This window comes from Stenella coeruleoalba (genome assembly GCF_951394435.1).
Source record: "Stenella coeruleoalba genome assembly, chromosome: 1".
NCBI classification, from domain to species: Eukaryota; Metazoa; Chordata; class Mammalia; order Artiodactyla; family Delphinidae; genus Stenella; species Stenella coeruleoalba.
Genome location: NC_137169.1, coordinates 94,065,521 through 94,078,988, shown reverse-complemented (window position 1 = coordinate 94,078,988; position 13,468 = coordinate 94,065,521). Strand labels below are relative to the sequence as shown.

At 40.3% G+C, this 13,468-nt stretch overlaps 1 protein-coding gene across 2 annotated transcripts in view; it reads right to left on the bottom strand.

The window, feature by feature from the left end:
* Positions 1-1,636: 1,636 nt before the first annotated feature.
* The window catches only part of NTNG1 (netrin G1), a gene marked incomplete at its 3' end in the record, with an annotated part of 324,453 nt that continues 312,621 nt past the window's right edge, over positions 1,637-13,468 (bottom strand). For both annotated transcript variants that reach the window (XM_079902407.1, XM_079902408.1), the window contains one exon: positions 1,637-1,869. In XM_079902407.1, the coding sequence (XP_079758533.1) occupies positions 1,637-1,869 (233 nt within the window). The remainder of the gene's footprint in view (positions 1,870-13,468) is intronic.

Here is a 13,468-nt window from a genome sequence, read left to right as displayed (position 1 = left end):
TTCTCCCCTCCTCTCCCTGCCTTGCTGTTTTGCACAGTAATTGGCCTAATAAAAGGCAGAAACAAGAATTGATTACACCTTGGGCAGTACTTAAAACAAACTTTATTCTCAGGAACAGCAGTTATGTCTACTTGCTGCTGTATATTTTGATATTTCTGTAAATACCTAGTCTGAATATATTCAAAGTCAAATTGCTAATCACTCAATTTCCCTGCGACTTTCCTGGTTCCCCAGGTTGCCTCTTATGATACTCCATGTAAACACTGTAATTGGAAAGATACATAGATCAGCATCTCTAGAGTCACATGATCACATCAATCTGTGAAAATAGCATGACTTAAAAATAAAAGTCTCTTAGTACTCTGCCAACAGGCTTTGGCATAATCTTGGCAATCACTTAGATTTTTTTTTTTTCTGTTATAATTTTTCCCAAGTAGAAATAGTCTCATATTTTGCAGAAGTTGTCCAAGCTAGTGAACACCAATCCACCTTTCTGGTTACTAAATTCATCAGCTGAGTGTATTCAGTCCACACAGAAATCAGTAAAGCGAGTGTGAATCTGCTTGGCGGCTGCTCCTTTCATCTTAAGAAATCGCAATACAAATTCCTGAAATCGTTTATGCGGGAATTTTTATTCTTTAAATCTTCCAGTGTTAAAGCAACAAGAAAACACTTAGAATGTCCTTTGGTGGAATCTTATTACACTTGTTATATATGTAAACTGATATTCTTTGATGCCAGCAAGTTCGTTGCCCTTACAGAGAAATCTCTGCACAATGAAACAAAACAGAAGGAAAGAGGACAAAATAAAATGTCAGTCTTTGCTGATTTGAATTAGATACACTAACAGATTGTCTGGTAACACAAATTGGCAAGAATACAAAAAATCTACATATTACAGTATTTCAAGAAAAATAACTTCATTTGAATACAAAAGGATAGATACACTTTCTCTTTTTTCCTACAGCCACTCTTGGACAGTGGATGTGTGCTAGCACTGGGTGGACCCAGTGCTGCTAAGATATACGGGGTACGACTGGCTTGAGCTTTTGAAGGGGGGCTGTTACACATGTGCATTACTAACACCAGACAAAGAAATCTTTCAACCAACGAGGGTTACAGAGCAACGTTCACCAAAGCACAGGTTGGAAGGGGTTCAGGGACTGAAGCAGGCCAATATGGCAGCTTGTAACACACTTCCTTAGACCCACAATGCACTGCCAGCAAAGGATGCTTCAGTTTGGTTGGTTCACACACGGGGCCGGGTGGTGCGTGGGGCACACCACGTGCGAGTAGCCAATGTTTTTAGGTTGGTTGATTTGTTGTTGTTTTTCTGTCGTTCCTTTCGGGGGGCTGTCACAGCCTTTCCAATCGGCGATAAGCTCTGCAGCGGGCAATGTGATTTGCAGGGATACTATCAACAGCTGCCAACGCCTCTGGAGTCAGAAATTACCAGTCTTGACTCCGGTGTGCTGTCCACGGCTGTTATATATGGCTTAGTTCAGTTGGGCCTTCTTAGTTTGTACACTGTGTTTGAGTGGGGGGGTCTGAGGGTGGGTTTCCTATGTTAGTAGCAAATGCTGGGGCTGTGTTTGCTTCCCCACGGCCGGACCCATCTGGTGGCTGGATGCGCCGCCTAGATCGCCAGGGGGCCGGCTGTCCCCAGCAGAGCGGCCAGCGGCAGCAGCAGCGCGGGGGAGCCGCGCGAGGGCGCGCCCTGGCCCGAGTCGGAGCCGCAGCTGCCCGATTCCTCACACCGCAGCTTCTCGCACAGGATGCCCGTGTACGCGGCGGGGCACAGGCAGCGCACGTTGTTGTGGCACGTCCCTCCGTTCTGGCAGTGCAGGAGCTCGTTGTCGCAGACATTCGCTGCAGAACGAGGGAGGGGGGCGCGGGGAGGAGAAGCAGAATCAATTTAAGTTCATCTGCTACATCATGTTTTCAGCTTTAAAAAACTCTCTTATCGATCTTGTGCTCCCCCCTCCCCTCCGCAAACTAAGCATGTGACTCCAATTTCCAAACAAATGTAGTCTGCTGCCTTTGTTTTGATCATATTAATTCTTTTCATATAGATTTTTGCTGCAATCTTGGATATTATCATTGTCCATTTCAGGCTATCAAATACAAAGCAATGTGATACTCCTGGTTTGGCAGTATCTTCTCTTCATGGAACTGGGACCTGTTGTGACCTCCAGGGTGTTTCAAGGATAGTGCCTGATACAAGAATGCAGAACTTTGAGGCCAGATGAATGGAATTAAAATGCAAAGCAGTATTGCTAAAATGACCGAGAACCTCTAAGGGGTGGGCCATTCTCCCTGCAGGTGATTCCAGGGCTGCATGCAGGAAGGCAGGAGGAACCCACGGACAAGCACAGGGCAGGGGGCAGGCAGCATGCTCCCGGTGAGGCAGCAGGCAGATCCGAAGAGAGAAAGCTTTTCATGGGAGGAATGTGAGGAAGAGCAGTCCCATCTGCCCCTAATAGCCTATTAGGATATTTATTGCCTTGTAAATATAGCAAGTAGAGTCCAAGGTTACCTTGATTTCCAGGAATAATAATAAATGCAATGGTGAAACCCTGATTATCAAAATTTCACTGTGTCCATCAATTTACAGAATCAGTTGGAATAAATCAAGCAAGCAATTTCAGATACTAAAATTCATTCACAGTCCCTGTCATGTAACTTGCATCTCTAATCATTTCTTATTCATTCAAAAAACTAGTTATCCTCATTAATTCAATGTCTCCTATTATTTTAGATAATCAAGGTTTCACTGATTTAGCAGAATGATAAATAGAACACAGAGAAATTAAAACAACACCAAAGAGCAAAAAAGCCAAGAACACTTGCCAGCAACATATGCTGCTTAAGCACTTAATATATAGAACCACTCTGGAAGGGGTGGGGGGGGCAGGGCACAGAGCAGAAAAAGTAGCTTCTTATAAATTATAACATTCTTCATTTTTTAAAAATGTCATAGTCAAATTTCCCCAGGTATACCACATGAATTAAACACACACACACACACACATACTATTACTATCAAGTGTAAAGTATTTAAAAAACCCTCATCTCCCAAGTAATAATTCAATAGAGAATATTGCCTTGTCCATTAATTATGTTCAATAGTATGTCACCTTCAAAAGAAGCTTCTTAAATGCAAACGTGCTAATGCTCTGTGTGCAAATGAGCTGAAAAAAGATGGTGGTGGATGCTCACAGGGTTAATAACAAAGTGCCCTAAACAGGGCCCTATTTTCCCACCTTCCACAACAATTCCTTGGCGACCTCTAATATAGTTGCATAATGGATTGGTATAATTAACAAATGTACCCACATTTGCTATCTGTAAATGTTAGAAGTGACTATTAAGGCCTATAAATCCTTCAGGCTCAAAATATTGATATACAAGGTAGTGTTCCAGGGGTTCTAATGATTATGTAAGCTACTTCTCATTGGGTGGCTTAGAAACCATGAATATTAGACCCAAATTATAGTATTTCATGAGTCATGGTTTAAAATGTCAAGATCTGTAGCTTTGAGGCAAAGTGTACGAGGGTAGAGTGGTTAAATTCATGGTCAAAACTGACAAAAAGCCTCTTTTTTTGGTGGTTGTTCATTTGGAAAGCATACATAGGTTTTCAGGATTTTGTTTTGCTTACACTTTAGGAAATATCTGTGTAATTGGGGCAACATGGAATAAACAGGTCCAAATAACTGTTTCCATTTAAAGTTAAAGATTCTCAGCATTTCTTGTTCCAGGCAGCAGATAGCTGAATGGGATATTTCCTTTCATTTGGGCACTACACATAGGGAAGTATTGTTTCCATCAATATCGATAATTGCTTGCCTTGAATAATTGAGAAGGAATCGATAGTTAATTAAATATCACTCCCCTTAAGAAAAAAAAAAAGCTATTTTTCTTCTTCTTGGACCTGAATGTAAATCAGTTGTTGAACAGAGGTTTCTTTTTTTCAAGAAGCTTGTGATTAAGTTAAAATTCAATACCTTTCCTACATTTAAATAATCTACTACTTGATGTTGATGACTGTGAGAAATTTAATAAATATTCAAGGACCAGATGTAACCCAGGATTAATAATCACATCAGTTGGGGTAATATGTTTTCTGTAAGAGATAAGCAGAAAAAATGAAACCTGGAATATATTTAATTACTTTAGAGTTCACTTTAAGACACACTACATTTGGTCTCTTGATTGTGCTATTCAACAAATACAGAACTTTACCATATGCACCGATCTCTCTGTTGGAATCATGTGCTAGAAGTACATCTAAACCTAACTACAAATCTTACCTGCTATTCATAAACTTATGCTCCACCTTCATGTCATTTTGAATCAAATTTGTGGTGCTTAATGAATAAACTAGGTGGTTAACAAATATCACTGAGCTCTTCTTCAGCATATGAAACCTTGTACTGACCACCATGAAAAAAATAAAAGAAATAGAAAGCATGATCTCTGCTCTTATAAGGTTCACATCTGGTTGGGAAGATAAAATATATACAAGAAATAATCTAATATTAATTTCATTAAAATGCTTTTATCATTTCCGTCCAGCTCAATCAACATCTGCTGTGTGCCAGGTGCCCTGCTAGACTGTATGGTTGTAACTCTGCCTGCCCTAAAGGAGCTCACACTTTTGCAGAAAACAAACAAATGAACATACACAGAAGTAATTATGATACAATATTAAAAAAATACTATAAAGGAAGTATTTGCCAACTGTTAGGGGAACTCAGATGCTGGTATAAATAATTATTTGGGGGAAGACTAGAGAAGACTATAGAAAGGAGATTGTATTTGAACAATGACATGCATCAGGCAGATACTGGTAGAAAGAACATTATGGGTGGGGAAACTGTATCAGTAAAGGCAAGAAGACGTGAAAATACATTGTGCTGGTTATTAACCACTTGTCTCTCAACTCTAAATCCACCTTTCCTTCTGTTGTTGAGGCTGAAACCCTGCAAGCTTTCTCCTGGTTTCTGCCAACAGGGCGCACTAGAGGGAACAGAGAAGGTAGGAGGAAGGAAGCAGAGATTTCCCTTTTCCTGATTCATGGCTCTTCCTAAGAGTATTGCCCCACAAATGGCCCTACATCCCAAAAGCAGCAGTTGGTTCTGGGGCTCAGCCTTTTCAGAACCAGTTTCAATCTCACCCTTAGAGGTTTCTACACCAACCTGGCAGCATTCCTTCTCTAGAGGTTTGAGCCCCAGCTCCAAGGGGTCCCTGCCTAGCATTTCAGAGGTAATAGCAGCAGCCAGGCATTACCCCTCCTAAGAGGTACAGGTCCCACATCTGTGGGGTCTCTCTTCCAAACTGTTAGTTTCTTTCTCTTTTTAATCATTAATCAGTGGTTATTTATTGATAAATCACTTATAGATAGAAGTGAGAGAATTATCCATGAGGTCTTTTGTGGTTGTTGTTTTGTTTTTCTTTTTAAATTTTATTTATTTATTATATAGCAGGTTCTTATTAGTTATCTATTTTGTACATATTAGTGTATATATGTCAATCCCAATCTCCCAATTCATCCCACCACCCCCCCGCGGCACCCCCCCCACCACTGCTTTCCCCCCTTGGTGTCCATACACAAACTGTTAGTTTCTAATAACCCCATCCTCTTTCCTGTAATTCCTCAGCCCAAGAGAGATAACTGCTCCCTACTTACACAGTTACTATCTCTGTGTTATTTCAGTGTCCTCTTCTCATGTTTAAATTCTAAAGCACCTGTTTAACCATTCCCCTTAGTAAATTCTCTCTCTCCGTTGAAACACATAGTGTGGGTTCAGTTTTCTCACTGGAGCCTGGGAGACACATGGAAAATGTTGGTGAATGATGAATGAGGAAGGAATGGCATGGCCTGGATCTGAAGGTTCTATGTAACATTCTACAGAGTTTAGATAATAGGCAGTGGGAAGCTGTCAAAGACCTATGGGCAGGGTGGTGATTTAAAGGGGGAGAAAAGGTGAGGCTAGACCTGAGAAAGGACAGGCTGGAGGCAAGGTGACCAGATACTTCAATAGAATAGGCTTGGTCTGGGTTAGAGCAATGGGGAGAAGGAAGAAGGAACAGATTTGGAGACAGGTTATTTGAAATAGGTAAGAGAGAGTCTGAGGTTCCTGTTTTTGGCATTTGCATGCATCATAATGCAATTTATTAAGAAACGAAGATTGGAGGAAATGTTTGGTCAGAAAAGAAAATAAACTTTTTTTTGGACCTATTGACTTGGAAGGATCTGTAGGCTCTTCTGCAGGGGTCTTGTTATTAGCTGGAAAAACTAGTTAACAGTTCAGGAGGTAGTTCATCTTGGAGATACAGATTTGGAGCAGGGGTGATGGTGGTCATTGTTACAAAAAGTGAAGAGAAAGGAATAGAAGACCTCATCCTGCTAGAATATAGACTAAGTCAAAATGAAGACTGCAGCCAGAACCCTGAAGAATATCAGCATTTAAGCCATAGGCAGAGAAAGAAAGACCAGGAATGATGCTGAGAAAAAAAGATCTCAACAAAATGCAGTGATGAAATGAAGTTATAAAATTAATCATAGACGTCTTCCTGCTGTGGTTGGCTGTATCTAGGAATAAATAGACGGGAAGAGTATGCGAGGAAGGGCACTTTGAGCTGGATAAAGGAAATACGCAAAATAAGCATTGCATGCTCTTGATAGAATCTGGCAGAAGGGATTTTAGAATAGAGAAAGGATTGGAGGAATTTGAGGAATTAACATTTAATAGAGGTCTTTGGTTGTCAGTCTAAAGTAGTAGTTTTCAACAGTGGATGAATTTTGTCTTCCAGGGGCCATTTGACAATGTCTGGAGATGTGTTTGGTTGTCACACCTCGGGGGAGGGCATGCTACTGGCATCTAGTGGGTAGAGATGCTACTAAATATCCTGCAATAAACAGGGCAGCCTCCTCCCCTGTCAAACAAAGAATTACTCCTCAATTAATGTTGGTGATAAAAGGTTGAAGGTCTGGATCAGGGTATCAGCCACAGCAAAGAAGATAGGCAGTTCTCCTTATGTATATTGGGGAAAGGAGAATGAAGAGGCCTTGGTGACTTGAGATCAGAGAGAGTGAGTTTTCAGGTGTAGAACCATAGGAATTAAGACGAACGTAGTACTCAAAGCTGAAATTTAAGAGCAGATTATCTTCCTGGGGGAGTTAAATCAGAAGACTGGGATCTAAATGGTCTAAGACAGACCACTTAGTATTGCTCACAATTAAAGAGGAACCAAAATCACCCTTGTCATGTAATTAATCCTACCTTGCTCTGATAGAAGTAGTAAAATCAAAGCTTGAGGAAACTTCAAAAACTATCTAGACAAGCTCTAGACGAGGAAACCGAAAACAAGGGTAGCTCTAGATCTAGCATCCAGGTCTCCCAATTTACAGATTACTGCTCTTCACACAGAAGAGAACAGTCAGGAGAAATGCAGTGAATGTGCTGCACAGTGTGAAATGCATTCTACGCTCCCCAAGACAACATAAGTAACTCCTCTGTAGCTCCTCAGTAGACTTTCATTTGTATTGACCAACTGATCTGTTTTCATACCACACTGGGCGGAGGGCTTTGTTGATAGCATTAAATTTCACATCTTCTAGAGTTCCAACACATTCTGGCAGAGCTCCAAATACAAATCAGCTCATACATAAAATACCAAAAATATCAAGGTCTAGCTTGGGAAAGGCAAATATGTTGCATATGCTTTGATTTCCTCTTCCTCTATGTAGAAAACATAGCTACTTAATCATGGCATTCTTTTGCACTAAACTTCAGAATTCCTTTCAACACAAGGTTTTGTAATAAGAACATTTTGTATTCTATTACAAGCTAATCACTAAAGGGATGTCGCCTATAAGCTGAAGTTATACATAATGGCCCATCTCTGGGAACCCTGCCTCCCAGGTAATGAGCGTTAAGCTAAAATACCTTTGTTTAGCTCGCAGGAAACATCCTGACCAGGCCCACCTGTGAATGACCGCAGGGAGGAAGAAACTAACACATCTGTTCCAGAGGCTGACCAGAACCAGGAAATATTTGACTTTACTCCCTCCCCTTTTAAAATAAAAGAAGCCGGAATTCTAACACAGGCAGGATGGTTCTTTGGGGCATGAGTCCACCATCTTTTCAGTTTGCTAGCTTTCTGAATAAAGTTGCTATTCCTTGCCCCAACAGCTCCTCTCTCGATTTATTGGCCTGTTGTGTAGCAAGCAGTATGAGCTTGGACTTGGTAACAGTTTCAGGCATTTACCACCAGTTGATAGAACTGGCATGAGGATAAACACCCATTTACAAAATCCTGGCATTATCTCCATTTCATCTTGCATAGCATTGCAGATTAAAAATCCAACTAGGGATTTCTACCCAATAAGCACTTTGCAGTTATCACTTCTTTATTTGGTGCCCTTCAGTGTGGATTTGCCTCAAACTGAAAACGCTGACCTTATTTTGTTAAGTATTTACATTAAGCATGTCCCGATTCTTTCTACGTTGCTTTTGACAAATTAACAATGTGCTATCTCAATAAATAGTGAAGGTTCATTTTTAAATCTCTTACACAAAACTTGATCTAGTATTGGATACAAATTGTTATTTGCTAGACACAATTCTTTCTATTATAATTTTAATTATAATATATTAATATATAATATACAATCTATTATATTTTATTATAATAAAATATAATCCTTAGATACAGAAAAAGCTAGTACTACTTTGGTAATAGCTTGACTGTATTCTAAAGGATCATTTTACTATTGATAGAAATAAATTCATTATGGGGTGTCCAATATCACACCATATATCCTATAATCCCATGATGTTTCAATATTAGGAATGCTTTCAAACCAAAATAATCTGTGGCCCTTGATAGATAAGGTTATAGTATTAATGTTAGACCCAAACAGAGTTATGTTGCAAAAAGATGAAGTGTGGAACCCTGATGGAAAGGCTGAAGTCAGCAAGGTGTTCTAATAGCTCTGATCATAGCTTCAGTAAGCAAGCCACCATAGTAGACAAAGAAACTCCCACAGTTGCTACAAGTTTATAAAAACACTAGGAATTTTCACAGTGAAAGAATAGGGACAAGCAGCATTTCTTCCTCCTTCTTTCACTTCTTTTTATTTTTCTTCTAGGTTGGATAATGAGAGTCACAGGGATGTGGCTAAATCATTTGCTCCTTCAACTTTTTTTTGTAAGTTTCTTGATTGCCATTCATTTTTGCCTCTTCCTAAACTGCAAACTATTGTCAAAATGTGAATGATAAGACCTTGATTCCTTTTCCCTCTATTAGTCCTTTCTGGAAGGTATGGAAAAGCAGACTTAGAGAGGGAACCAAAATGTGCAAAGAGGGCACAAGCCAGGACTTAGTATAGCTACTTGTTCTATTCTTCTTTTCTTTTATGACCTGAAGGGTCACTTATTCCTGTTATAGTCATGATAACCCATTACATTACCACAGGGAAGGTTTCTTTCTTCTCTTTGGGTCTTGTTCAAAGCTATACATTTAGGTTTGCCCTGTCAGTGAGCTGCTAGGCTTGAGCAATGCTGGGTCTGTATTTATAGACTTGAAAGTTTCTCTTTTTGGCTTTGTCTCCTGCACTTCAAGGAATCGAGGCAATGTGTTACCATGACAGCCTTCCTTGATGGCTGTATTAATAAAGTGACCTCTACCTTCACCACCTGAAACAAGCCTAGGATTGCTGAGGGAAAGATGTTCCAAATGTTCCCGTCCTTTTCAGAGAAACGTCAAAGAGCAAATAACCTCCACGGAACAGGCTAATAACAAAGGCATGTGTGCAACATTCAGTTCTGATTTAGGCATTTGAGAGTCTGTGGCAGGGAGATGAAGAGCTGTGATTATGACCCATTTATTCAGGCTTGGCGGCTGTTTTACTAAGTTGTGAGATGTGAGAGGTAAAACTGAACCTACAGGTTAGCTCCTAGTATAGAGAAGAAACTTTATAGACTGTTGTCTAATGGCCTTTTGGGGAATTCTAGGTACATTTTTCCTATCTTTTCTTACTTATGTCTGGCCATGATTGGGGATATGGCTTAGTGGTAAAAAACACTGATTAAGCGTCATAAAACCTGAGTTCTAGTCATCACTTTGCTGTAAGGCCTTGGACATAACACGAAACCACTTAGTGACATCCATCCATTCATCCATCCATCCATCCATCCATCCATCATCCAATCAGGTACTGTTCTAGATGCTGGGCCCACAGTGTGAGCCAGACGGACCATGCAGTTGCTTCTGTGGAGCTCACATTCTAGTGACAGCTATAAAGTTAGAGAAAGAGTTTGAAGTAGGTGTTTCTAAAGTTCTCTTGAGCTCTGTGATGTGCATGAATATTTCTCATGGAAAGCCTATCATCTTAAAAGGCAAAGAGTGAGGAATTCTTTCTCTTTTTCGTCAAATACATGATAACAGTTGGACTGCTCCAGTATTATAGTCCTGGTGATGACGTAGGTGGCTGTTGGCTTGATCGGTTTTGCCTGCTGGTGCCCCACTAAACAGAGATAGTTTTTCTCCTCACTAAAAGCATGAGGTGGTATGAAGAGAATTAGGTGAAGAACTTGTGATTCAAGTCTGGTCTCTGTGGTTAATGGGCTGGGTGAACTTGGGGAAATCGTTTAACCTCTTTTGCCTCTCTTTCCTCACTTCTAAAGCAAGGATAATAACACTTGTCCTATTCACCGACCTCACAGCTGTTGGGAGCTTCAAGAAGAATTATGTGGTGGTGCTTTAAAAAATATAAAACACAACCTAAGTATACGTTGTTCATGTTTAATACCTTCCCAATCTCTCCTAATGCTAGAAGCTCAGAGTGGAAGAGCAGGGTGCTTAGTTTTACATCTGCCAGGATAATGAATTAATCACTACGTATCTAATGCAAGGTACTTGAAGTGAAAAGGAAGTAAATTTCCTCACTCAAAGACATCATCTGTATATGTCCTCTGTAGATATGAACCTTGAGACAGCATGGGGTCAAACATGCAGTTACTGAATATTTGAATTCAACTGCTGTGTACTGGCAAGGTCAGATTGGACCAGCAGTGCCTGTTTTCTAAAAGGTGACTTGTATACTTGCATTTAATGAGCATTCTCCTGTACGAATCAGAGTACATAAGGTGTGTTTTCAGAATACCAGGGGGGTACTGCCCCTTGGCCAACCTTTAGCTTCTGCGATGGTAAAGCAGGGGATACAGTATCTATCTAGACTGAAACCTGGGAGCCATTAAGTGAAAACATCCTTGCTTTCCTGCTCTCAACCTATACTCCTGTCTGTGCCTGTATCCATCATGGGACAGTGATGCCGGTGGCATGATCCCCGTGTGACAGCATCCAGCCTACTTTGTTTCAGTGTAATGAGGCCAAGGAGCAGAACTAAAGGGGCTGAAGGGAACAATGTGGAGCTGTCAGCAGGTGGTCAGACATGTCTGGGTAATCTAGTACAGCAGGTTCTGACATTAGAGAGCAGCCATTCTATTCTTATTCATCTAATAACAAAGCACTGATTATGGGAGTGACACTTGCTCTTGTCCAATCAAAGGAAATGCTACTCAAAACATCATAAGAAAGCCATATTCATTTGAAGGAGCCTATGCCTGCGGTATGCAGTAACCCAGCTAGCGTGAATGCAATAACAGGTGACTCGAATGCAGGAGCTAGAGGCACTGCCCAAACACCCCCCGAGTTTTTAGCTGTTGCAAACTGAAAAAAAACCTTTGCTGATGTTGAGCAATAATTAATTCGTTGAGAATCCCACAAGCCAAAGGCTGGGCACCTTTCCTAAAGCGATCTTTAATGATGTATTGAAATCCTATTTAGGTCAACACCTTCAGACACAGATGCAGGCAAGGTGCTCATAAAAGCGGTGCTGAGAAATCACAGAGTTTCTCATCTGGTATCAGAAAATGCACTTGTCTAGTTTAATAAAAAGGTGCAACCTCTACTCTTTTGCCCATGGCGAAAGATGGCATTCATTGGGAGGCATAGTCACACACGATGGCAACATACATCAGGGTATAAACCACCATTTCAAAGTACATGTCATTATGTCAAAAGAGAAAGCAATACAAATATTTATCTAGTGTGATCCCCAAAAGTACAGACATATACCTTTCCACGTACCTTTTGTAAAATAAACTTTAGAGAAAGTACTGGGACAGAGTCTAACGAAATGTGACCAGTGTTCATCTCTGGCTGGTAGGCGTGCAAGTGATTTCAGTAACTTTAATTTTCATCTTTATACATTTTACTCTTTCCAAATTGCCTGGAATAAATGTATAGTCCTTTGAAAATATTAAAAGTGTTAATAAAAAGAATTTTACTTGAGAAAATAAAAGTATCTTTTACTGAGATGATAAAGGTAATTTCAATAAATGAATCATGTGACCACATTTTGCCACATTTCAGTACTTGTTATTAATATGTATTTCTAGTCAAACTACCAATTATCTTCAATGTCTACAAAAACTATCTCAGGAAAGGCATAATCCTATAATCATACACAATCTTATACTCATACACAATCCTATACTCATACACAATCTATACTCATACACAATCCTACACTCATACACAATCCTATACTCATACACAATCCTATACTCATACACAATCCTACACTCATACACAATCCTACACTCATACACAACCCTATACTCATAAGAGAGACATAGACACTAGGATTCATTGCCTCGCAGAACACTGTACAGCCTCAGGTGTGAAGGGAGCCAGTAGGGTCTCCTGAGCTAAAGTGATCTGTAGCCCAAGGGCCATCTCATTGTGAACTAGTGCAGACTGATGCAAAATGAGGGGACATTTTTACATTTGAAGATCAAGCCATAGTGAGGACTGTAATTGAATTTCCCACCACCTTTCCAGTAGAGGGGCTCATAGTCAGATTTAACCTAAAGAAAGCATATTTCGTACTACTTGAGTTTGTGGGAGACTCATACCTGCTACACTTGTACATGTCTGCACTATATCTGTGACCTGTTCATTGTGGCTGTGTCATGAATATTCAGTCCTGTCCCTGGCACAAATAGATGCCTGATAAATATTGATTAAGCAAGTAAATAAAATTCATCCTTTGTTCTCTGCCTCCTTCTGAGTGGTGGATACAAATCTATTATTAGTAGACTGCTATCAATACAAGTAGATATACAGCTCATAGGTTGGAGAGCAGGAAGTAGAAGGAACTTTTCCTTGGTGGCCTCCTTTCAGTTTCCGTGGAGTGGGAGGTAAGGTTTCTGTTGAGCATGAGAGGCAGAGTTAAGCTGGGGTTAACTCATGCTCTGGAGTTAAGGGAAGGGATAGATATTTGGCGGGGAATGGGAGGAAGCTATCTAGGGACACACCGAAAAATCGCTGGTCAGCTTTGACATTGCAGCTCAGCTTGTATGTCATGATTTGTCAGGGCTTCTCATAAGTG